Source organism: Kryptolebias marmoratus, linkage group LG2, assembly GCF_001649575.2.
Source record: "Kryptolebias marmoratus isolate JLee-2015 linkage group LG2, ASM164957v2, whole genome shotgun sequence".
Taxonomy (NCBI): Eukaryota; Metazoa; Chordata; class Actinopteri; order Cyprinodontiformes; family Rivulidae; genus Kryptolebias; species Kryptolebias marmoratus.
The window spans coordinates 14003401-14029281 of NC_051431.1; the positions used below are offsets into that span (position 1 = coordinate 14003401).

General features: G+C 48.0%; 1 protein-coding gene across 3 annotated transcripts in view; it reads right to left on the bottom strand.

Annotated features, from left to right (window-relative positions):
* Positions 1-387: 387 nt before the first annotated feature.
* The window catches only part of kmt2a (lysine (K)-specific methyltransferase 2A), a 34563-nt gene continuing 9069 nt past the window's right edge, over positions 388-25881 (bottom strand). Inside the window, exons 2-34 of one of the 3 annotated variants that reach the window (XM_017433366.3) lie at positions 24915-24987; positions 21424-24764; positions 20735-20912; positions 19058-19286; positions 18260-18945; positions 17941-18014; positions 17561-17797; positions 17330-17476; positions 16449-16547; positions 16092-16212; positions 15851-15964; positions 15481-15665; positions 15167-15343; positions 14667-14777; positions 14370-14443; positions 11828-12042; positions 11630-11724; positions 11408-11545; positions 11166-11324; positions 10930-11041; positions 10756-10834; positions 10458-10618; positions 9987-10133; positions 7219-9862; positions 4465-7113; positions 4277-4345; positions 3969-4195; positions 3656-3730; positions 3334-3508; positions 3104-3211; positions 2936-3016; positions 1999-2128; positions 388-1910 (exon numbers count right to left, since the gene is read on the bottom strand). In XM_017433366.3, coding sequence (XP_017288855.1) covers positions 1635-1910; positions 1999-2128; positions 2936-3016; positions 3104-3211; positions 3334-3508; positions 3656-3730; positions 3969-4195; positions 4277-4345; positions 4465-7113; positions 7219-9862; positions 9987-10133; positions 10458-10618; positions 10756-10834; positions 10930-11041; positions 11166-11324; positions 11408-11545; positions 11630-11724; positions 11828-12042; positions 14370-14443; positions 14667-14777; positions 15167-15343; positions 15481-15665; positions 15851-15964; positions 16092-16212; positions 16449-16547; positions 17330-17476; positions 17561-17797; positions 17941-18014; positions 18260-18945; positions 19058-19286; positions 20735-20912; positions 21424-24764; positions 24915-24987 — 13386 coding nt within the window. In that variant the 3' untranslated portion in view covers positions 388-1634. The remainder of the gene's footprint in view (positions 1911-1998; positions 2129-2935; positions 3017-3103; positions 3212-3333; positions 3509-3655; positions 3731-3968; positions 4196-4276; positions 4346-4464; positions 7114-7218; positions 9863-9986; positions 10134-10457; positions 10619-10755; positions 10835-10929; positions 11042-11165; positions 11325-11407; positions 11546-11629; positions 11725-11827; positions 12043-14369; positions 14444-14666; positions 14778-15166; positions 15344-15480; positions 15666-15850; positions 15965-16091; positions 16213-16448; positions 16548-17329; positions 17477-17560; positions 17798-17940; positions 18015-18259; positions 18946-19057; positions 19287-20734; positions 20913-21423; positions 24765-24914; positions 24988-25881) is intronic. The other 2 variants (XM_017433367.3, XM_017433368.3) reach the window with 2 other exon arrangements.

The following is a 25881-nucleotide window of genomic DNA, read 5'->3' on the forward strand; positions in this document are numbered from 1 at the left end:
GGCCTGTGGTAGATAAAGAGCTACTGGTGGACTGAACTGAAGAGGAACCAAGCCACAGACCAGTGTCAGTCTTTGGATTCAACGAAAAACATTCAGGCTCCAAATTTAAAACCAAAAATAAAAAATTAAAATAAAACAAAACAACAAAATAAAAAAACGTTGAAAAGGCAGTGGAATACAAAACATAGAAACCAAGCATTAGTGTTTGTAAACCTCTATTTCCTACAAAAATGGCAATAAAATAAATACGAATTTTTAAAAATATAAATACCATCATTAAGTGCTATTTGCTATTGAGTGCTTTTAAGGGTTTTTTTTGTTTGTTTTTGTAGAAAAATATACATTATTTACATTGTTTTTCAAAAGCAAGCATGATATTTCCCTGTCTGTAATAAAAAGATCACAAACAACAAATTAAAAAAAATCTTTTTTTTTTTTTTTTTTTTCCTTTCCTCTTTTTCTCCACGATAACGGATATCACAAACAGGCCAAGAGGAAAACGAGCTGTGTCAAAATTCAATTTAAGGGCTTGATGTTTGGTTGTCTTGCTCCTGGAATTTGGAACGTGACTCACGAGTCCGAGCTTATACCAACGACAGCGCGCGCAAAACCTGCCTCCGCTATCAGTTTTTCTTAAGTACTCAAGCACATCAGTAGGTTTTTTTTGTTTGTTTGTTTGTTTTCTGGTCCCTTGGCTGTCAGTCCACCAGAATCTCTAGCTGCCTCACTCTTTCAGGCCAGATGCTTCATCCCATCAGCAACACGTCTACGAAGCTACCAAAGCTGTCAGACTCCCGTTTCACAAGATGGCATCAAACGATCCTTTACAGCAACGGTCAAAACTAAACTTGTCTTTTCTTTTTCTTCTTCTTTTTTTTCTTTTTTTTAAACAAAATCTTTCTCACCTGATGTCCTTTTTGCCTGTGGACGATGCTCTCTCACCCCCCCTAGTGTTCCAGTCCATACAGCTCCCGTTTACTGCGTCAAAACGTGCACGCTTTACAAACGTTAGAGGAAGGTTCCAGCTCTAAAAAGGCATCGGGGGCGGCGTTGAGACAGGGAGATGTGCATCAATAACAGCCGACGTTGAGATAAAAAGAAATCTAAAAAAATATGATCGGGTTCATCACTGTTACGAGTCCCTTCAACAAATTGCACTTTGGTGTAAAATAAAACCCAAGTTCTTTGATATATAGATTTTTTTTTTTCTTTTGCCTTCTAAGTTCACATTAGTAGACCATAACACGTAAAAACAAACAAAGGAAAGAAAAACAATCAAGGAGCATGGGCCAATGTAAAAAATTAAAATGAAAAATTAAATGAAATCATGAACTATCATCCGAATGGAAATAAAAGTTAATATTGCAATTTCGTGATTCGTAACTCACCGCTTCAGGTGGAACTTTCAATGTCAAAGGTAAAATGGAGAAAAGGAGGCACGATATGTTTGGATTTTTACATATGGCCCTTCCTGAAGATACAGTATGACCCACTTTGCCGACACCTGCAGCAGCTGACATAACAGAAATCACACAACCACGGAGAACAGCAGGGGGGGGACGGGAGGGGACGTTCTCAGCCTCGGGGCGCCGCTGCTCTCTCCGGTCCTCCCTCACGCCGCTCAGACGCAGGCGTCAGTTGAGGAACTTGCGGCACCTCTTTGCGCCGCAGTTGCACGGCAGCTTATTGTTGGCGTCTTCGATGGGGAACTTGTAGTCGTAGGTGAGCTCCTCCCCGCAGCAGATGCGGCGGGACGCGAGGATGACGATGTGCTTCTGGCCGTCCACGGTGACGACTCGCGAGTAGCAGTTGGGCTCGCAGGAGTGGTTAATGAAGCGGGCGGCGTTGCCGTGCACCGTGGCGTCCACCACCTCGTAGTCGTCGATGCGAAACATGTAACAGCCGATCCCCTTGGAGGGCAGAGAGGACAGTTTTTGTGCGCTCAGTTCGATAGAGCGAGGAGTGAATTTCCCCCACTTTGCTCCGTTAAGGCCTTACCTTTCCATCGTAGTATTTCTCCCGTTTGTCGGTGAGCACAGACCGAATGACGTTCCCAGAGTATTCAATGACCATTTCCCCAGCTTCGATGGTTTTCTTGCAGAACAGACCGCGGCCGTGAATAGGAGACCTACGGAAGGAAAAAAAGACAATCCTTGTCATTTACTGAAAGGCTTTGTTTGTAGATATAGGCCATAATTTTGTTATATTTTTAATTTTCTATGGATCTTTTAAAAATCCTCAGAATTATGAAAAGTTGGTCATGATCATGAATAATATGGCTTCAATTAAAGTGAGAAAATAAGCCCCTAAATGTTACAATGAACAAGCACCAATTCGAAGAATTAACACAACTATCACCTGGTAGTGACCCACAAAGCTGTTTTCCAGTCGGGGTGCTTTTTTTCTACAGACCCCACACCCCTCCCGACAAAATAAATCAAAGAAAAGAGGAAGAACTCGGAGCGTCCCAGCGTCTGTTTCTGCCATCGTAGCTTGCTTTGAAAGGATTGTGAAGTGAAAACTATGTTCACGGGTGAGCTCAGCTTTACTGAGAGAGTGCGTGCATCCTCATGCTCGGTGAAAATGAAAGAAAAAAGATCCCCGGTTAGCAGGATCAGCAGCAGGACCCTCTTCTGTTTCATTAGAGGGGTTTTCAGCTGCAGTATGTGGAGTTGGTAAAGTTACTTTTAATTCAGTCCTAAATCATAAAACAACAGCGGAGTTAAACAATATTTATGACTCATATATATCTAAAAAAACTACCAGACAAATTTAAAGAGTGTTTCAGCTTAAAATGCACATCCTTAAAACAAACCCCATGCATCATTTACTGTAAATGTCCCAACGCTGATTCTTGTGACGCACTTCCTGTAAATCTTTTTATCTGCCTTAGTGAATTCTAAAAGATAAACACACTTATGACCGTTTATCTGACCTGTAGACTCCAACAGTTTCCCTTGAGGTGGCCTTGAGCTGTCTGAACCTCACAGCAAGCGGCAGCTCCATGGAGGCCCGCCTGCAGCCACGGCACGAGAAAGCAAGCGTTAAAGTAGCGATCGCCTCGTCTGAGCTCGTTAACTGATGAATAAATGCAGCTGCCTACCTGGCGGTCCTGAGCTGCCCTTCCTCGTCGTCTTCCTCCTGGGGTCTGTACTCAGGTGGCTGGCGGTGTTTTGAGGCCAAGAAGTTGAACATGTCGAAGACAGACCTCCTGTGTTGTAGAGCAGTGGAATAGGCGGTCATCAGAGATATCATAAAAAACAAGAACGCAGCACAGAGTTTATTTATATGTGTGTGTGTGTGTGTGTGTGTGTGAGTGGATTGCTTTCCAACCTGTGGTGGATTTCTGCGCGAGCTGAGCCGTGCGGGTTGAGAGGAGGCTCGTCGGTTTCCTCCGGTTTGTGGAAGCGGAAGCGGTAGCTCCGGCAGTGCCTGGATCCGTTCAGCTGCTCGAGCAGGAAGATCACAGCTTCGTGGACAACTCCCAGCATCCTCAGCCCGTTCACACCTGAATTTGACAGAGAAAGGCCCTCTAAATGAATCCACAGCCGGTATATACGAGCGGGCGCAGCTGGTGCTCCAGGAGCAATTTCTGAACCCCAAGTAGTTTTGTTAAAATGTGTGTTATTTTCGTGTCTTCAGAACGAAACCTTACCTTCGAAAGAAAGCTCTTTCAGTTGTGCATTGGAGCGAGCTTCCTTCACCTTATCAGTCAGGGACTTCCAGGCCTCTGTAAAGAGACAAGGAATAACAGTGATTGAGTAAAATTCATCAGTGGACAATACTTTGTTCAGTCATGTTGTCATTCATTCATAATATCATTTAAACACACTCTCTGTGTTAGGATCCATGCACCTAGCATTCAATGTGCAGCATGTTTGTTTGGCTTTATACTGATTTAATAGTTATTCAAAGCTGGTTAACATTTATATTGTGAGAGTATTGTTACTAAGGCTGTTTCGTCTCACCTTCAATGCTCTCGCAGCGAATGTGGAAGCCGTCCTCGCTGCAGATCTCGAAGATGATGCCCTTTTTGGGTTTGCTGTCTAAGCCAGAATCCCTGCTGTTGCCGTCCTGGTCAGGGGGTGACGCCGCTGGAACAGATCCAGCTTCGCCACCTGCCGACGGTTTGCCCTTCCCCACGATTTTCTCCGGTAACGCATGTCCTTCAGGAGTCTTCTTTTTGCCCATGACGCTGAAAAATGTGCAAATAAAGCGTCAGAGCTCCGTTCTATGACCGGTCTGAAAAAGTGTGAGTATGAGTGGCACTCCATACCTCTTGTTGGTCACCTTGTCTGGAGGTTTGCCCGTGTCCATTGGTTCGGGAGAGCTCAGGTCCCTGGAGCTGCACAGGAAGACAATTGAAGAGGTACCCATTTTAACAATTAAGAGAAAGTAACGCATTTCAAGTTTACTGGATTGAAACAGAACAAGCACAACTTAAAAGAAAAAGGTGTTTCTCACCTGGGGTTTGAAGGTGGAAGCTGTTTTTCAGGGTTGCTCTGATGATCCTCTGCCTGAGAGGCCTTCAGCTTCTTCCCGCTGTTGACGTCTGGAGTTTGTCGGCCTCTCTTCACTTTCTTTTTGCTTTTCTCCATACCGGAAAACGTGCCGGACACTGCCGTCGTGGAGTTGGTTGGTCTCTGATCTGATGATATGGAAATTGGTGTTGTCCTACTGCTCTGGGAATGTGCAGAGGTCTGCTTTTGGGTGAACACTCCAACAAAACGTCCTTTGGCGCCTCTTAGAGTGGCGGATGGGCTGGGAGACAAAGTAACGTTGTTTGGATTGGAGTCCACAGTCGGAGCTCTGCTAACAGGCTGAGACTGATGCTGTAAGTGGACATTCCTGCCCTCTGTATCCCCATGCTGGTTAACAGCCATGCTGATGGTTTGCTGGGTGGGTAGGACACAGATGCTGCTGGCTATAGATGTCTGAACTTGGGAGCTGAGCTGCGACATCAGGGGAGCTCCCCCTGCTGGTTGAAGGACCACCGGCTGGTCTGAGAGGCCCAAACCGTGCGGGTTTGCTTTGAAAAGGAGGTTGCTAATCGACCCTGTGATGTCAGCGGAGCTCAGCACAGGGGTGGAGAGCGACACCGATCCTGGAGCAAGAAGACCAGCGGAACCACTGGAGGAAACGGAAACCACATTCAAAACTGACTGGCTGGGGTTGAGACCAGAGACAGTGCAGGGCAGAAGATGAGTGGAGGAGTCGTGACTCAGGATGCCAGGTTGGGCCGGACCGGAAAGTCTTTGCTGCAGGAGAGTCGTGGGATCCAAGTACATAACCCCCCCTGATTTGGGTCTTTTGATAATATTGGGGACTTTGCGTTGAGCGGCGGAGAGGGTGCCCAACTCAACCAGACCACCTGGTTGGCCAGGAATACTTGCAGCAATTTGTGGGGAAGACAGGTTGATAAGAGTCATGTTGGGGGGGCCTACTTCGGAGGGGGCCAGTGTGGGCTGGCTGCGAGAGCGAGCCACTTTTTTGCCCTTTCTTGGCAGGCGAGAGATAGGCCTCTTCTTGCCATGAGCGGAAGCGAGCACAGCAGGGGAGGGAGCAAGGGAGGAGGGACTGGAAACAATGGCCACGCCGGGACCCAGCTCCTGCGGTTTACCGGCTTCTGAAACCAGAATCTGGGACTGGTCGTTGGGCTGCGAGGGCAGACCGATGAGCAGCCCGGAGGTGGTGCTGGGGATTCCTGTCTGGAAGCTTGCCTGCGTGGATCCTGCAAACGTGTGAATCTGAGAGGGGTGAGGTATGGTGCCTAGGACCTTGCCACCAGCAGGAAATATTGGCTGGGCTGAAGATAAACTAGCATTTAACCCAGAGGTGAGAGTCATTGAACTCAGCACCGTTGGAGAGGAAGTGTCCATCACTCCGGTTGCACTGATTTTTTGGGTGACACCGTTAGGGACTGTTTGAAGGACATAGAGAGGCTGGAACTGCTGATTGACCACAATGAGCTTGTCAGGGCCTGGCTTGATGACTGCTGGGCTGGAAACCTGAGCCTGCGAAGGTCCTGGGCCAAGCACTGGACTTGGACTGCCTGCAGCTGCTGCTGCTGCTGGAAGGTACTTCTGACTCTGAAGAGGCACAGACGGAGAACTTGGCAAACCCGAAGTACCAGAACTCCGATTTACATCCTGGTTAGCAGGAGGTTCGACCACTTGACCAATAGCAGGGCTGGAAATAAACTGCTCTGGAGTTATGTGACCTTCTGTGACCTGTGTGTCCCTGTTTCTTATCGTCGTACCATCAAGCTGATTCTCTGATGGTGACACCCCAGGTCCCGGTCCTTTCTTGTCTCCACTCTTTTCTCCACTGATGCTCTCTGGGTCAGAGTTCAAGCCTAGAATACTGCGATCTGAGGTATTTGAGATGAGGCTTCCAGCAGTGTGGTTTTGACTTGTGCTGACAGTTGGGCTGCGGGTCGTCAGGACAGAGAGGTCAGAGGGCAGCTCGAGAGGAAGATATGGCTCTTCTACCGATATGGAACTATTTACATCGCTCTCTACAACCCCTCCACTTTCAGCACTGGGCAGTGGCTGCGAGAAGTCCTCAAACAGGATGTCTTTCCGCCTGTTTACATCCACTCCAACGTAGCTCTCATCCAGCAGCAGCTCGGAGGACGACGGCTCAGACTGCTGACCCAGAGCCGGCAGTGACATGGAAGGCGTGTTTAAAACGAACTCCATGATATCCGAGGGCAAAATATTCCCACAGTCATCACTGTTGTTGTTGTCCGAGTCCGATTTGAGCAGGTCTGTGCTGAGGGACAGCTGGGCCTCAAGAGGATCCTGACCCTGACTCTGTGGCTGGGGTTTGACCCCGCCCCCAAGAGGAAGACAATTTTCCTTCTGGTTCTTTCTGCTCTCCCGTGTGTTGCCACTTCCTGCTCCATTGCTGTTGTCGGCCTCTTTGCTCGAGTCATGGGAGTCAGTTTTGTCCGCGTGCCTCTCTCTGCCTCGCCTCTTCAGAGCGCTCTTATGTGGGGTGGAAGATGAGGTGGCTGTCGTGGTCGTGGTGCTGGTGGTGCAGATGCTGGTGTCACTCTCCGAGCCGTCGTCAACGCCGTCGAGCTGGCTGATGCGTTGCTTGCCTAAAGTCCTGTTAAAAAAAAACAGCAAACAAAACAGACAAGTTTATTAAAAACAACAGAAGAAACAAACTAATTTTAGATCATTTTATTAAAGAAAAGAGAAGTGTACTAACAAAGTACTTAGCATGTCTTCTTCAGCTTTTTCTTGAGTCCTTTGTTGCTGCTGCTCCTCGTCTTTTAGAAAGCGCTGAAGCTGGGACCCCCTTCCTAGGCAGTGATCTAACCCTTCTATAGACGGGAGACCCTCACCAGGGTTAATTATTGTCCGGGTGAAGTTGTAGTAGTAAGAGTCTTTACTCCTGTTTTTAATTCCACTATCGTCATCCTCTCCACTGTCCCCTGAAGACGACGAGGTGCTCATATCATCGGCTCCGTCCACCTGCCCCTCAGCTGACTTCTTACGGCCGCCAGCCCGCTTCCGAACCACAGCCCCCGCTCCATCGCCGCTGCCATAAAAGGGAAGGTCTTCTTCGCCGTACGAGCGAACGCCATAGAAAGGCGTGAGACCAAAAAACATGTTGGAACGTGCCCGTGCACTGCGCCGAGGGTAACGCCGCTTGGCTGACCCGGAGCCATCGCTGTCATCCTCGTGGTGCTTATCCTCCATGCCTCTGTTGTGGTCGTCCTCGGGGCCGTCGCCGTCGTCCTCCGCGCTCTGAGCGAGGAGGCCGCGGTGGTCTCTGAGCTTGCTGCGCGACAGATCTTTGCGCAGGTCGTCGTCCTCGGTTTGAGTCTGGGTGTCGGATTCGGAGCTATCACTGCTGCTGGCAGAGGGCGAGGAGAAGAGAGCGGCGTGGGCGGAGCGGTGAGAGCCATGTCCGGCCAGGGATACAGTGGAGACCGTGCTTGTGGGACAGGAGGACGACGAAATCCCACCGACGGTGTTGGTTCCGTTAGGGTCCGTCTTGGTGTCGGACTTCAGTGGAGTTGGCGGAGAGGGTTTAACTGATCGCTTTTTCTCCCTGGAGGCCAGAGACAGCTGATTGGCTGTCTGTTTAGCGTGAGACTGGTTGGAGGTCTTCACACCTTTGTCCGGAGCTAAACTTGTCTGTTGCAGCGGCTGTAAGCTGTCCACACTGGAGCTGTTCTTTCTCTCGGGACAAGAGTGATTCTCCCTGCTCTTTTTGGATGACCTCTCACTTCCCTGGTTCTCGTGCTTCTCTCCCTGAGGCTTTCCGTGGGCTTTGGTGCTGTTCCCGAGCACTGGAGCTTTGCTGCTGCTGTTGTAGGAGCTGGAGTTTGGTGCATGCACGTTGGAGCTGCCCGTAGCTTTTGCGTTGTTGTTGTTGAGAAGTGAGATCTTGTTGCTGCTGTTGCTGTTTTGAAGGCTCTTCTCCCTCTCTCGGTCTTTGGATGCGTCTCTGCTGCCCGCTGTTTTAACTTTGGGATGTTTGTCTTTGGCAGCCGAGCCTGCATTTGGGAAGGCCAGGTGCAGGGAGCCCCGTTTAACAGCATCGTCTTCTGTTGAGGTCCTGGACGACCACAATGGATTCCCAGCTGCTGTAACAGCCGGACCCGATGAGAGATCATTCGCTTTCCGTGTACTGGACTTCTGCGGGGAGCCAGATTTCCCAACAGCAGAGTCCTTGTGGAGCGGAGATGGTGGTATATTTCCAGTGGCGCTGCTACTCTCCTTCCCTGAGCTGGGCTTGTCCTTGAATGGGGTGATGTTAGAGGCTGGGGCAGGCCGGTGACGAGGCATCAAACTGAGGCCTGGGGAGCCATCCTGGTCCTTGCCTTCGTGTTTCGCTAGCTTTTCAACTTGTTTGGTGCTGCCACTTCTCTGCTGACCTGAATGAACAGCAGTGCCCACCGGAGGGGAAGACTGCCCTGAGCCTGCAGGTGCCAGTCGTGGGCTCCTGCTTTCACTTCCAGTCCGTTTGGACTGACTGTCTCTCCCTGAGCCAGAGTCTTTGTTTCTCTCTGTGCTTCTATAACTCGAATCTCTAGAAGAAGGTCTACCCTTGTCAGAATCTCTACTTGATGGTCTTTCTTTACCTTGGCCTGAGTCTTTTCCTGTCTCCCTGCTATGCTGTTTATGTTTCTCAGAGTCCTTAACGGCCGTATCCCTACCGAGAGACCCAGATTTGTTCATGTCCTTATAGCTGGGATTTCTGGATGATGATTTACTTTTATCTGTGTCTCTAGTGCTCAGTTCTCTGCTTGTCTGCCTCTCCTTGTCAGAGTCTCTGTTTGGATGCCTCCCCTTGTCAGAATCTCTTGAAGGATCTCTACTAAGAGATCTTCCACTTTCAGACTCATGCAGACCTTTGTCTGGATTAAATAGTCTACTCTTTTCAGGCTCTTTGGCTGATGAGTGGCCCTTGTCGGAGTTATTTTGTCCTTGTTCCCTGGTAGGTCTGCTCTTGTCAGAGTCCTTGGAAGCATGATCTCGAATCGACATTCTCCCTTTGTCTCCGTCTCGTAACCCTTGCTCTTTAGTTGGCTTCAGCCTGTTCCTGTCCGTTGAAAACGACCAGGTCTTTTCTTCGTCTCTCTGGACCGCCGACTCTCTGCTGAGGTGTTTGGATTTCTCAGGGTCTCTGGCGGGGGAGGGAATGAGGGGAGGCGGTGAAGTGAGGGGTCGTGACAAAGTCTGAGGCGGACAGGTGACTCCTCTCTGTCTGTTCGGCTGGTGGGGAGGACAAGAGAGAGATGGCGAGCTGTGACGCCGAGAGTCGATATTCCTCATGTTGGAGTTCACCAGGGAGTCTCTCACAGTGACCACTGCGTGGCTTTGAAGCTGCGAGGTCACCGCTACAAAGTAAACAATGATAAAAAAATTAATTCATTTAAGTTAACAGAAGGTTTTAGAATTATATGGATACATTTTTTCAAATAAAGTTAAAAACTGAAAACAAAAAAGGATGAATATTTGTACCTGGAGGTGGTGTGGGCTTGGACTCGATTGAGCGCTGACAAGGGGGGTAGCTGGGGTGTCTGTTTCTGGTGTAAACCCTGAGCTTGGGAGGATTAGCAGGAGAAAGGTTTTCGGAGCGTCTTGGTGACTCAAATGGATCAAGAAAGTCTGTATATGAAAAAAAAAGAAGAATCATGAATGAGACAGAATTTACTTTGACACATTATTGTAACAAAAAAAAAAAAAAAAAGGCGAAAATCTGTAGCGTAAAAGAACAAACACCAACACGGGACTTGAACTGATTTCCAATGAAAACTTCCAAAAGAAAAACAATGTTTTACAAAAACTGCACCTCTAAACAAGCTTCATCAATTCATATTTCGATACAAAACTAATGAAATGATCCTTTCAATTAAACATTTTCATACAGTATCCACACTATTTTGAATTCCAACATGTTGAAACCTGAAACGTGTAACGTCAGCAGGTTACCTGTTATGGGAGGTGGGCTGTGTGCAATTGTGCGATTCTCCTCGGGAGGCATCATGCTCTTTAGGTCAGACTCTGTCACCGGAGGGTGACAAACTAATATCCTACAGGTATACACACAGCGTTTCCGGGCATCAAGTGTGCTCCAGTACACTCTTGAACACCTAGAGAGAAACAAACAAACAAAAAAATGCATTCAGTTTGAAAAGCTACTTTGTTTTCTTCTGCGGTTAGATGAATTTGTAAGAAAAACAGAAGTGTTATGTCAGATAATAACAAGAGAAGGTTAAACTCTACTTACTGGTAGCCTACAGGGAAGAGCCTTCGTTTACAGTCTGACAGTTCAGTCAGGATTCCCAAACAATCAATAGTCATGGAGCCTGGAACGATGGGAGTTGAAATTAGGAGCGCTGATAGGAAAGCAAGAAAAGCTGAACAAGAATTGTTTCTCAGTCCTCAGTGGCAGGAAACCTACCAATCATCATGTGGACATTTTCCGGCTCCAATCCTGCCAGCCACTTCCTCCTGAGACTGATGCCCTCCAGGTCCACCAGGATCCTGCGGGTCACCTCAAACTCAGACACCACCTAAAGAAAAAGCAAACAAACACAGAGAAGGTGAAGGGAGATGATTAAAAAAACGTTCAAGTCTCGGATCCTGGCAATAGTAAAAATAATCGATTGACTGGCTTTTATACAGAAAAGCCCTTACGTCTCCTTTGATGAGGTCCCTGTGCTTTGAACAGTAGACCTTCTTGTCCTCCAAGAACACACAGTGGCTCTGGCGGGCACACATGAAGTGGTAGTTCCCGTTGCAAGAGGAGAGGCAGCAGCTGACCGTGGCCCCCGACTTTTCACACTTCTCACAGCGCTGGACAGAGAGTACAACAGCCTGAAGGCGTCTGTCCCATGAACGTACAATCAAAAAGAGCGTCAGCCTGATCGGAGCCTTACTGTTTTTCTTCCCCTGCGAACGGCCGTGTGGACATTTTTCAAAGAGCCATCGTCGTCTTCGAACACCTCGGCAGACCAGAGAGCACAGTTCACGTGGGTCCACTCGTTCTGACCGATGTACAACAGCCTGCCACACTCCTGAAACACACACACACACGGTGTAAGTGACACAGACTTGGCCTTTTGTGCATAAAAGGGAGTTGAAACCCATTAGTGCCTCACGTTTGTGTTCTCGTCTCCATACTTGAGACACAAAACACACTGCCTGTTGTCGATGACGTCCGGTGGAGGAGGAAGCTCGGGGCTGTCTTCACCATCTGAGGAGAAAACAACAAAAAAAAAATGAAACAAAAGCGAGACGGCGCACAAAAGCAGCCTCTATGGAAACACCTGTGTTACAGCGTTCGTTATTCGCCTCACCTGGTAGGAGTGCAGGTGGTGGAGGTAGAGAGGGAGGGAGCGGCGGAGAGGGGGCTGGCAAATCGGGTTCGCCGGGCGCCTTCGGCTGTGGAGCTGGGATGATCTTTTTCAGGAAATGAGGTTGCTCAGCACGGCACAGCTCCTGCCGCTCCTGCCACTGGGCGTAGTTGTGGTCCAGGGACGGAGGCAGCACAGCGTTGGGAAGCAGCCCGCTGCTGGGGACAACGACAGACCGGGACACGTTTATCTGACAAGTTGCTACAGATAACATGAACCGTGTAAGCTGTGGTTATAGTAGAACTCTGAAACGTAAGCTAATGTCACTCAGTGAAGAGGGAATAGTTTTACTCTAAAGACACACTCCTCACCAAGCAAACGTCACAATTATGGGATGTATTCTGCTCCTTCAAATAAGTCTCAATAGCTAATGGTGAATGTTTCTCAACATAAAGGCACTTTGGTAGATAAATAATAGATAAATAATGGCAGAATTATGACATAAAGAAAAGTGAACATTCACTTAATTAAAGCTAGATTTGTTTCATGTAAAACTGGGATGTGTAAAATCCCCGCAGAGGAGGTGAATTTATTCCGTGCAGGACGATTTATTCTCTTAAATGCGCACTTCACAAATGAGCACACACGCACCTATCAGCCAGTTACCTATTAATGACGAGTAGGTCCAACTCAAACAGCTCTGACCAGGTGGGGAATGGACAGTAACTATCTGAATGTGTCTAAGGGTGTTTGGCACCAGGATGTTCTCAACAGTTTCCTTTGAATTGTAGATTTTAGCGTGGGATTTCCATCGATTGGCCTCGTTTCACACAGATGCCAAAACACCTGCCAAAGAAAACTTTCTGCCACTGTAGTTTTATTTGAGAAGGACAACAAAGTGGGAACAGGTGAGCTACACCTTTACTGCCAGGAAATGTGCACAGCTCGCCACAATGATCTGCTGGAAACACGAAGTACAAATACTCACAAAAGGCAACATGTGTCTTGCTGCCATGCAGGGGGCGTAACTGGTCTGCAGAAAGGTTCAGGTAGGTGGTAAGAGTCAAAGCAATATCCAAGTGACGGTTAAAATGAAAAGTTTCCAAGCTAAATGCTGCTTTACAACAAGCCTGACTGGTCATAATGTTGTGGCTGATTGGTTTCATCATGAGACAACACGCAACATTTTGAAAAACAAAAGCAGCGACACTAGTACCAAACCCAATCAAAGGAAATTCATGTTTCTGCCAAGTCAAGCAAGGCTGAAAACAGTTGTGAAGTTTTAAGTTTAATAAGCCAGCAGAGGAATCTAAAAAAAAAAAACAACTAAAAAAAAACCTAATCTCTCCAGTGCCAGCCTCAAAATCCACTGGATGAACCGCTGGTTTGCTACACTGCTGAACAGATACAAAAGGCAATAGATAGGGGCTGACAAGTAAACCACAAATAGACCACAAATATGTATTAAAGAGCCTCCCAGTGAAATCCGAGACTGTTACAGTTCGCCTCCCACAACGCCAGGAGGCGAGGCAGAATGAATGGTCTGAGAAAGCAGACGGTTCAAATCCAAGTGACCGAGACAGTGAATGAGTGACGGAGAGCGAATGAGTGTAGCCGTCAGAAAAAGTCCAACATTCAGAGCAATAAAACGTTACAACTAATTCAAGGAAATGGCTTCGGCTTCCACGAATTCATGCAAACGATGCCTGTGTGATGAGGAGCCAGTCATCTTTTTCAAAGATTAGCATTTTATTCGTCATACTTCACGTGTACTAATTAATATTTGCGGACCTCTACGGGTGAATACATGATTCTGCTTTGAGCCCACAAAGTGATGCGACTGTCGGGAAACAGGAGCTGCTTTCACTGATCCCGGTCAGCAGCAGACGCTTTTAAGACTCTGTTCTTCACCACGGTGGGATTATTCAATAAGGAAATGTGCAACCAATTATCTTGATGACTTTAGTCACTGTCACTTTGATGTGAGAAACAACAACAACAACAAAAAAACGCTTCCCTGACCTTCTTCACTCTTATTTTACAACTCGATAAAACAGCATCTTGAGGATTTGGAGGAGTGACCTCATTTACCACTAAAATAATAACATAGCTGCATAAGATATCCAAAACTCCAAACATTTTATAATTTTATTTCACTGCTTTGTGCAGACCACGATGCAGCTTCTTCCAGTGAAACCACGTTTTGCTCCTCATCTCCAATAATTACAGAGCAGCACGTCTCGAAAACTTTTCAAAAGGTTCCCGGATGGGCTCGCATTACAGGAGTAATGCAGGTCAAATGTTCTTCTCTGTAATTACAAACGCAGGTTTGTAATTGCAGGTTTAAAGAAAACGACGGCACGTTTGTCAATACCATTGAAGCAGAAAGCACAGAGCTTTGCCCGAATTTGAACTTCCATACATGCATTATTTAGAGCTGTCTTTTAACTCCTTTTAAAGTGCTCTTTTTTTTTCTTTTCTTTTTGCCCTCTCAATAAAAAACAGATACTGATCATTACACAATCGCAGTGTGATGGAAACTCACTTGGCAGAGACTTTTTGCCTTTCCCAGAACCTGGATTCTTTCACTTTGAACCAGGGGACGATTCGGTCCATTTGCTGAAAGGGAAAACATTCAGTGAAGTTGACTCATCAGCCTGAGGAAGCAAGGACAAGACGGCTGACGATGATGACGCCCCGTTTCAAGCTCGAGGTAACTATCACCTAACGATCACCCAAGTCAGAGCATGAGAGAACTACTTTTAAACTGTCTGCTTATCACACAAACTGTCCTTAGGGAATTTTTTTGTTTTGTTTTCGTGAAGTGAAATTAAAGTCTTACCCGAATGAAGAACGACTTCACCATACTGTTGGCTTTCCTGCTCTCAGGCTGGCCCCCGTCACTGCTGATGGCCATCTGAATGATCCGCACCACGTCGTCACTAAACTCCAGCTGGGAGAGAAGGGATGAGAATGAATGACGTGCACGAGCGGAGCATACTTTCTGAAACAGACCACTGACGAGCTATTCATATTTATTTATCAGTTCCCATCATCAGCATGACCTCTGATACAAAATACAGGATATTTACCACTGAAATCATCTCAAAACATGTTTCAAAAGTTATATTTTTTCTCTAATATATTTTTTCTCTATATATACTGCTTGAAAAGCCTCACTACTCTGATGCTGCTTATATTCATAAGGACAAACTTTTACATACTTGTAAAACCATCTGAAAGCTGAATATTTATCTACTTAACTGTAAGGGCACTTTAACTACCTCTGAATAAAATGCAGGAGACTTGTATTTGTCGCAGGAGCAGCGGTGACACACTTACCAATGAGTTGTAGCAACCCTGATCCATCTTTTTCTCAACGGTCTCGAGGTCTGGAGGGCAATCGCTCGGAGGTGCGGGAGCGACCTCAGTAAGAACCGGAGGATCAGGACCCTCCGGGGAACGACGGGATGGAAGACTCTCCTCTGTCTCCGGATTCAGCTCCGGAGGCTTCACCGCCTGCCACACAACCAGAGAGTTATGCCAAAAATTTGCCTGTTTTTTTACATTTAAGCCTCTCTTAATATTGTTACATTAAATATCGTCAGTGTGGTGTGTTTGTCAGATAATCACAGGCGTTTGTTCCTGCATCTAACCTGTCTGTAGCGGAGCAGGTGTGTGGATGTGCGCGAGTTGAGCAGTGCGTTGAGGACACTGCGGATGCAGCCCTGAAGCTCCCTCTCCAGCGCCGTCCTCCACTCGGCCGGATGGCGTTCAGTGCATTTGGTGCAAGTGTAGGCAATGCTTTCTGGCAGCAGTGACAGCAGTTCGTACATTTCATCTGAGGGACAGCAAAATGACAGGTCATTATTGCTGCCATCATTAGATTTATTGTGTTTCGGCATCTCATCAGCATGACAGCCCTTCAAGATTGCCTGTCAGCGCTCAGACACTGAAAACTGACAAGACAGAGGAAGCTGAAGTGCTGTGTTCTTTATTATTATGTCTACATAGTCTCTTACTAACCTGTAAGCCTCTCACACTTGGCGTGAACCCATCTGTTGCAGCGACTGCACTTCATCATCTTGCTGTCACAGTCATCATCATCGTAGTGCTTATCACACAGTGGGCAGAAGTTCCCTGGGAGACAAGATTTGAACAACTAAAACAAGCTTTGACAACGTTATTGGAGCTGTCACTCGGATTGATTTTATAGGACTTCACCTTTAATCCGAGAGGCCTTAACAACGAGCGGCTGCTCACTCACCTTTAGCAAAAAGTTTGGCACAGTCGTGACACATGGAGAAGTCATGTGACCACTGGGCGTCCCAGGATTTCCCAGGTTTGGTGGCTCCGCAGCTCTTGCACTGCACACACTTGGTGCAAATCTGAAAAGAGAAAACAAATGAACGAGACGTGCGTGGCAGAAACATCAAGGCACTTCTCTGAGGAAGTGTAAGTGGTGTGAAAGTGGAATTCTTTGCTAGGCACTGCCTGTGAGAAGGTCAGATGAAGGCGAGGGGCACGAGCTTTGAGGAGATGGGAGATGTGCGAACAGGAGGAGGAGGAGGGGAATAAAGGGGGGAGTGAGGATGTGCAGTGACAGAGGGGTGCTGATCCGTACCCAGACTCTCTTCTTCTTGGTGGGTCTGGTGGGGTAGTTGGGACCCAGGCACTCCGGGTGATAGCTGTTACGGCACTTATCGCACTCGAGCAGCTGCTGCTACAGCGTGAGAAGCCAAAGGGAAGATGGAAAAAAAAAAAAAAAGTTAGGCAACAAACGAGGCACCCAAACTTTTTATGTTAAAGCCCTACAACGCTAATACTGTACCTCAGCAGTCCCTGTTATCTAAAATGTGAATATATGTTTAGGATTTTCAAAGAGTGGTCAGTAAATCTTGGTTGATCTTCTTGTTTTTTAGCTCCTATCAAGATTATTTAAATTAAACTGTCAGTGAGACTTCTGCTGCTTTAAGTAAAAGGTGCAACGTGTACGTGTTTTTGAGCATGCTGCAGTGAACATTTGGTCTGATAAGATATTACCCCTACAACAAGCTGAGATTTTAGGATTTTGAATCATATTTTGTAGCTGAATAGGCGTGACTGACATTGATGATGTTTAAGCTGCTTCTCGGTTAGAGAAAATAATTGCTTCGTGTTCTTTGAGGACTTGCCGCATTAAATCTATTACCTTCACCCCGTCTTCTGCTTTGTTCTAACAAATTACCGACAACAAAGTAAGTCATTGATGAATATCTTTTTATACAGTAGCTATAACGTGTTGTTTTAACCAAATATGTTGATGTATATTTCTTAAATGGCAGCCACTACAGACTCGCACTATGCAGATTTTGGACACAGTGTGAGATAAATAAAACTGTGGCAGGAAGCCAAGAAGCTGATTAAATGATGTGTGCTGGCAAGCCTTGCCAGCCTCTTTCTTTTGGAAGACTCCACTCTGTCAGTCTAAGCGGAGCTCCTTTTGTCAGCTCTAAAGTGGCTTACTTTAGCTTTCTGGTGCTGGCGCCCACAGGCCTGACAGAATCGGCATCTTCGACAGCACCAGTTCTCAAACTGCTCCTGGAGAGGGCGCTCCGACTCCATGAGGCAAAAGAGATGGAACGGCTCGCAGCAGACCTGGCAAAAGACAAACTGGGGGCCGGAAAGAGAGACTGTCAGGCGAACGCAACCACTGGGCTGATTTGAAAGGATTTCCAAACACGTGTCTTCCTTCACCTCAACGTTTCCGCTGCTCGCACACAAGAAGCAGAGTACCCTGGGCGTGATGGGCACAGAGGTGAGCAGGCTGAGGCCGCCGGCTTCCCACACCTTCTCCACGTCCTGATCCCTCTTAAAATCCACTCTGATACGATGCACTCCGTCGCAGGGCGCTCTGGACTTCACCAGCTCCCTAGTCGAGGGAGTGCTCAGCGAGTTTAAAGTACTGCTGCTGGGAGGTTTAGTGCTCAGCGGCTTTTTTTTGGAGTTAAATAACAAAAGATACAAAGCAGAACACAAATCAGGAACAATGTGGTGTCTTGCACAGTGCACGAAAACATGGTCAAAAGATTTCTGATACGGAAGCATTTCAGCCCATCTCTCTGTGAAATTCCTACCTTGTCTTTTGGTTTCTGCTTAGGAAATGGAGGAGTGGTGCGAGAAGGTTGCTTCTTTAATTGCTTGGAGTCAGCTAGGAAAAGGAAAAGAACACGACATTCAAATAGGAGTGCGATTAGTCATGAAATATGCATTATTCTCCCAGCGAGGCGAGAAGCTGAGGTCTGTGAAACATGGCGAAAACTTGGGAGCTGTGGCAAAAAAAAAAAAAGAACGTGGATCCTGGTGGAGGATCTGCTCTCCGAGTACATTTGGTTAAATATTAATACCTGTACAAATGAAAAAAATAAATAAATAAATAAGTGGCCAGCCTCTCACCTGTTGTAGCTGAAGTCTGTTGTTGCGTTGAGTGCTGCTGGGGTTTCCTCTTGGGTTCGCTCGCAAAACTTTTGGGCGAGGCGTCCTTTTTTGAAAGCGCCTGACAAGCAGGCGGCTGCTGCTGTGGTAGCTGGTGGCACTGCGTAGGCTGGGAGGGGGAGTTCTGAGCCGGCGAGGACGAGGAGGAAGATGACGAGGACGAAGACGACGAGGACGAAGAAGAAGAGGAAGAAGAGGAAGAAGGGGAGGAGGAGGAGGATGTGGAGGCGGGCGCTTGGGCAGGTTGCTGTGGCTTGTGTCCCTTCTTACTGGTGACTGGGAGCTGTTTGGGGTCCGGTGTCGGAGCTGGAGACGGAGCCTGGGGCGTGGCTGCGCCCGGGGTCTGGGTGGGTTCAGCCGGGGCGGGGGACGAGGCCAGTGCCGGAGAGGATTGCTTCGACTGCGGCTGCTGCCTCGACTTCTCCTCTCCCTGCTTTAACGGGGGAGTTTCAGTGTTTTTACGGAGGGGATCCTCCTTTGGCGGAGCAGGAATAGGTTTGGTGCCCGACTCTGAATTGGGCCCTTTTACGGGATTGAGGCCTTCTTTTTTCTCAGGAAACTTCTTCCTCTTGTCCTTCTTGCCTTTACCTTGCTTTTGAAGAAACATCTTTGAGGGCATCCACTGCAAGTTCTGACACTTTCTCATCCTGCAGGGCATAAAAAATTTCAAATTTTTACTTCCAATTCACACACAGAAACCGAATTTTAAATGACTTGTCAGATGCTTCTTTACAGTTAAACTACTCGGGAGCCACTCACTTGCAGCACTGCTTTTTAATGTTCCGGCCTCCGAACTTGGGCTTGTCGAGACAGTTCGTGCAGATGCCACAGTCCTCCGGAACCTGGCAGCCCGAGCACTGGCCGCAGCGGCGCGACCGGCGCCCCTTTTTGGGAGGAGCTTCTTGAACAACCTTCTGTCGCATCTCCCGCGGCTTTATGGGAGGAGACTGGGGCTCCGCCTCCTCTGAGCCTGCTACTGATGACTTATCTGCAAAAGAGAACGGCTGATCAGTACTGACGCACAACGGGAAAACTCGGTTACTTCTACAGCTGACCAGAAAAAGCTTAGAAACCGGTGGATGAGTTACGGATATGATCATACTCCTGACTCTTGACATGCCACCTTCAGGGCCTGGAAGCGTACATAAATTCACATGTCACAACATGACATAAAACCAGTCAGAAGTAACAGGAACAGAGCAGCCAAACTCTTCTCACGCCCTCACCACTTCACTGTGTACTTGTGTCCGGATTGATGACTGAATTTATCTACTCTGATTACAAGCCGGCCATCATCACAAATAATATCATAGATGCCAAACATTCAGCTCGGCCTCTTGTGATGTAAAGTTGTCACAAATTATATGAAATTTAGAGATACACAGGTGGTGGTTTTCTGTGCCGATTCAAATTTCTGGGTTTTTGGAAATTCTGATTTTAACTGATTTCTTTTTCTCATTTAAAAAGTCTAATTAACCAAATCCGCAATATGTATTTCTTTCTCATTTCTTCTTGAATTAAAACTTTTGACTGTGTGTTGATAGTATTTATTTAATTTCTTAAATCTTTCCCAAAACAGCTCAGAGTTACAGTAAATCTACCACTAATGTCCTCCGGGTTACTGAGCAGAGGTATCCGTACAAATAAAAAAAAAGCCTCCATCACGCTTGAATCAAATGACTGAATTACCTCCTCAGCATGACACCAAGTTCTGCAGAAGCCTGGGACTGATTCATTTACTCAAATCAGGATTGTTAAAGCTGGGAAACGACTAAAACATGCAGGATAATGAGCCCGAGGACCAAAGTGTTTGACTGTTAAATCAGTCTTTTATTTCATTGCTCTGCAATTATAGGTGTCACAAAATAAGCCGAACTTTAATATGTCACCAGTTTAAGTGGCAGCTGGTTCTTTACTGAAAACTTTTAGTCTGTATTGTTACTAAACTGTAAAGTGAGCAGCAGACAGACATAAAATCATTACTTTGTTTTTATTAACCTATTATACTCCTTGTGCTTTCTGTGAAGTTATTTGTAAACACGGACCAGAACAAAATAGCGTTTTTGTACATGTCAGATTGGTTGGTCACAGCTTAAAATCCTTCGATTCCAGTCAGGGGTTGAAAGGTTTGTGCATCCCTAATCGCAATGTCAACAAAGCCAAACATCTGTATCAAACAGTGGTGCAAACAAAGTCCCCCTCAGAGTTCGCAGCCTTGTAGGTTTTTATTCTTGCATTCCCATTGTTGGAACTCTGAGACTTACAGACATGTAACACTGCTGATTTTACTTGTCTGAGACTGTAAACTAGATAAAATCCATACTGTAGATTATAAAACATTATTATTTCCCACCCACGGGTGTTTCATCAGTCAAGTCTAAAGATAGTAACCGATGATGCGAGTCAAATGAGAGGTAGGTGAAGATCTGCCCTTACCGTCGTTCCCCATGGAAGATAGGATCTTTTCTCTCTCCTCCCATGGCAAGGCACTGAGTGTGGGCATGTCGTCAGGGAATACTGCCCGGTTACGGCCAAGAGCCACAGCTGCACGACGGCACACGTGCTTAATACGTGGACCACGGACCGAGGTCTCCGACGAGTCACTCTCCTGACCCTGCACACATGCACACGACATTAAAATGACTGACCGAACCCTACCACAAATACAATGAAACTGGTACCCGTTTTTTATGGTTTGTTTGTGTTTTTGTGTCATTTTTCTTTCAACCAATACGCAATCGTGAAGAAGAGGAGAGTTATATAGTAACAGAGATGTTTGTAGGCAATGTGTGCCTATAAACATCTTCAGATTTACAGCGTGAACATGAGGTGAAGATATTCGGTTGAAGAAACATTTCCTTGAAAAGTACAGCTCGCTCTGCTTTCTTCATAATGCATGAAGCAAAGAGAATTTCCCTTAAGTAACACTCTCTGTGGGACTTTCCTTTGATCAAATTTCAGTCTGAGTACAAACACAGGTTTCTATTTATAGGAAATATTCAAAGCATCATGTCATTCGCGCATTTAGACACTTACTTGTGGCTAAATAATGAAAGTGGGAAAACCAGAAAAAGCTTTTTGTGGAGACTCGAGGTCTACGAAGACATAAGAAGAGGAAAACTGACCTGGACCTTAGTCTGATCTGTGGGTTTCAGCTTATTCTTCTTTATTGCAATCAGCTGGTCTTTGGCCTTCTTTAGGAGTCCGACCAGCTGTCTGTCAGTCAACGAACGCTGCTCTGCTTGTGTTACCATCAAAGAGACGGGAATATTCTGTCTGCCCTGCTGCCCTGGAAGGTTAGCCGTCTGCTGGTTAGATGCACTCCGTTTCTCCTTCTCCTTTTCCCCCTCTTCCGCCTCCGCCCCCTTCTCAGAGGGTCGTCCTTTCTTTGCTTGACGTCCTTTAGTGATGGTCATGGAATGGAGTCCTCTCACTTCTGGGGAAGCGGTGTCAGAAACCGCGTCGACAGATGTTGATTTTTTTCTTCCCGGAGTCTTTTTTGGTGCGAGGGCGCCTTCCGAGTCCCTCCCGTCCACGGCAAACAAGCTGGAAGGCGCATTTGGGGAGCCGTCCGGTGTGGACACCTTACTCCGTTTCTCTGTCTCTTTCCTGTCTTCCCTCTTGTTTTCCTTCTCTTTCTCTCGATTCTTCTCGGACTCCCTTTCTTTTTCCTTTGGAGCAGGTTCTTGGGGGGCGGACGAGCTTTTCTCTTTAGCTCCTTTGCCTCCTCCTCGCCCTGTGTCCTGAGAACTGGAAGGAAAGAGAGGGAAGAGTGGGGAAGAAGCGGACAAGGTGTTCGACATGGGAGATGGAGTTCCAGCTGCCCCTCTTCTGCTATCTGGTGTTCCTTGTGAGGCCAGACCCCGAGAGACAGGGGAGAAGGTGCTGAAAGAAGCAGGCGTTAAGGCACTAGTGGCTAGTGGACTTGTAGAAACCCCTGGCAACGAGCTGGAGTTACTACTGGAGACAGATCCTGTCAGCACAGACATCTCAGAGGCACCTTTTCCAGCAGACATCTGCTCTCTTATTTGGCTGCTGCGTCTGGTCATAGAGTGTGATGGAGACCGCGGATGGCCACGCTGCGCTCCCAGGACCGCTCGCCCGCTGCGCCTCGGGGTTCTTCTCGAACTAGGGGACGTCTGGTGTGGCGAGAGCGAGCCGGGGCTGCTCCCAGAAGATGAGTGCAGGGTAACGGACTCGAATATTCGAGAGTGGGCCTCGCTGGGCGTGAAGCGTGGCGCGCGGAGCAACGGGCCGCGCTTCGAGAGGGACGCCTCGAAGCGGGAGGATGAGGGATGCTGGTGGTGGGTGTGCGGGTGAAGAGGGGTAAACATACGACTCCCGGCTCCTGCTCCCGCGCCCGATGCTGGGAATGTCACCGAAGCGGCTCCCCCTGCTCCAGGCAAGATCCCAACGTCTTCAGGTGTAAGAGGTGGAGGACGGAAATTGTCGAAGACAGGCTTTCGGATGAGGCCCGCCTTGGCGTATTTAGCGGAGGAGAAGTACTGGTGTTTAGGCTGGGACAGGGACGTCCAGCGGAAGGTGGGCTCCCTCAGAATTGAGCGACTCCGCTTGTCTGACAGGCTGGAAAGCACTGGGGGCCCAGGCATGAATGTTGGAATGGTGTGAGGCATCCAGGACGACTGGGCATGGTGCTCACTGATAGCAGCTGTATTAGACGAGCTCGACAGCGGAGGTTGTGGAGCAGTGAGGAGAGGGGGAGGGGGAGGTGAAGAAGGCGATGAGGCTGTGGATGAGGTTTGCTGAGAATTCCCAAGGGTGGAAGAGGACATCAGCACTCCTGTCGGTGGGCTGATGAGTGGCTTTTTAATGCCAGTGGGGAGACTCTCTCTCACCCCCTGTTTCTGGCTTCCCCGGCTGGTCCCCTGGGCTCTCCGACCTCTTCGGCTCCTCTCTGGCTCTGGTTCAGAAGGAGGAGAAGCAGGCCTAGGGCCGTGTAACAGGTTGGCCTCCCCGTCTCCCTGTGAGGACGGAGAGTGATCCTCTGGCTCTGACAGAGCCTGTGTGGCCTCAGAAGCCTGGGAGTCACAAGATGAATCATCCAAGCTCGGGCTGCTGGACCTGGAAGACTCCGCAGAGGATAGCTGAGAGGAATGCTGCGACACAGCACTTGAGCCGCAAGATGGCGCGCTATGGCTAAATCTTCCGTTGGCTGCGTTACTGGTGTTGCTGTTAAGCAGACTGGAAGCTGCTGCTGGGACAGTGGGTGTGGGGGCAGGAGATGACGGAGGAGGGAGAGATTCAACGGGTGCAGTTGCACCACTGCTGGTAGCGGCGGGGGTAACAGACACGAGGGCGGGAGAAGGGGATGAGGAGGTGGTAGACGTCGGTGGGGCAGGTGTCGGGACAGAGGAGGGGGGTGTCTCTAACCGTGCAATCTTTGCATGGGGTTGGGGAGTTCCAAAACTGCCCTCATCTTGAATGAAGCGCTTCGGAGTTCTGATGAGGCGAAAGGAAATAGCGCTGAACGCGGGCATTATGAACTGCCTAATGTTCTTAAGTTGGGTCTTTCTGATACCGGCCTCAGGAGCCGCCGAGCCACTCCCCCCAATGGCCTCCTTCTCCAGCCGCTTCTGCGCGCCTTTCTTAGCGCGCTGCAGCAGCTGTTTGGCGATGGTTGCATCAGTTCGTTTAGAAGGGGGGACGATTCTGACCGGCTTTCTATGCCGAGGGCTTTTCCTGAGGCCCACTGGCCTACCTGGTTTAGAAGGTGAGGGGGAGGCAGGTGGATTGGAAGAGTCCTGCTTCTCAGCACCGTCCACATTCCGTAGCATGGACTGCTGAGCTGTGTGTGCTTCTGTGCCTTTGTCGCCACCTCTGACCCGAAAGGCCTTGTGTTTTCCTTCCCCACCGTCGATGGAGGTAGACAGCTGTGCAGCGGCGGCGGCAGCAGCAGCAGCAGCAGCGGCGGCAGCTGCTGCTGCTTCAGCTTTTAGCCGCTCAGCTGAGGGTGGTCGTCCGCGTCTGCGTCTTGGTACACCAGGCAAGGTTTTGAGACGTGACTTGAGAGGGGTGATTTTAGTCTCTGTCAGTCTTTTCAGGTTGGAAACTTTGGATTCACTCCGTCCGCCTTTGGGAAACTTTGCCTCGGCATCATGAGGCTGCGCGGAGCCCACTGACAGCCTCTTGTTGCCTTTCCTGTCTTCCTCTGCATCCACACCCAACTCGAACCCGGCCTGCCTGCCGTCTTCCCCCGCTGCATGGTTGCCTGTGTTCCAAGCCTTTTTATTGCCCGAAGAAGGCGGCCGTCCTCTTCTCTTCTCACCGGTGCCAGGTGGCCTCCCGGGAAGCCTTTTTACTTTTTCTGCCGGCCGTTCGGGGCCATCGGGTTTTGCCCGCGTTGGGGAAGGAAAGGACGAGAGGGAAGGTAGACTTGAAGCGACTTTCTGGGCAGTCAGGACTCGTGGTGGGCGACCTCTGGGCTTCTTCTCCTGTACGGGTGGGGCTGTTTGTCAAACCAGAGAATAAAAAAAGAAAATAAAAAGGTACGTATGGAAAAATTAAATACAGACATCTTGAAACAACACAGCAATCTCAATAAAACTGCAAAACTTCCTGATAAACATTAATTGCTTTAACTTTTAGGTAATCATACCTGGAGAAGTTGCTGAAGGGCTCTGTATTTCCGTTGGTTCACCAGTCACTCCAAATCCTACGAACGCTTCATCCTACAAAACAAAGCAAGGCGAATGATGAGTGACTCTGCATATAAAAAGCGACTAATTTGAAAATCCATCTCCTTTTAAAAGCGATTACTGCTAACCGCTGACACACAGACGCAGATCTCATCCCTTAAAACAATCAGAAACAGCATCCTATCGTGTTTTACTTGTGTAATGGTTTACTTTTTTACATATTAAACGGCTAACTTTTACTTTTTTTATTTTCCTGAGACAAATAAATGATATATATAACTGTATATAACTATAAATGTAATGTGTGAATGGAGCGGCTATAAATTCTTCCTCTCAAGGTCCAGTAAAGCCTTGAGATCATTTTGGAACGATCCACATCTCCAGGATCCTCCGAGCACCGTTACATTACCTCTTACAGTCAATGTGTTTAAGAGGGGAGGTGAGTGTGTCATTTCGTCATGTTTATTTATAGAGGCGAGCGGGGATGCAGTTGAGGTCTTCTTGGCCCAGTTTGGAGAGCAGCTGCTAACCAGGTGTATGGGCTAAACGCTGACTGATTTTGCACCAGATATGAGTTACACACATCGCCAGGGGGGGAAAAGGCAGGTACCGACACAGACAGCGTGGAAAAGCGATTTAAAAAAAAAAAAAAATAGTGAGAGCTATAATGTGAGCCGCGAAAACAGTCGCTTTCGTCTGTTCCGACGCACAAATAAAACTGCTGAAACAGGCGGTAAATACTGCTGTTTATCCTGGCAAGCATCATTAATCTGAGCATCTGACGCTCCTCATAATGCATTCAAGCATCTTCTTCTATTTACACTTCCCTCTCCTCTCCCCTCTCCTCGCTGTAACGCCAGCATCCTCTCCCCTCCGAGCAAGCTGCTGCTCCTCCATGGTGGTGTTGCAGCAGCAGAGAGAGAGATG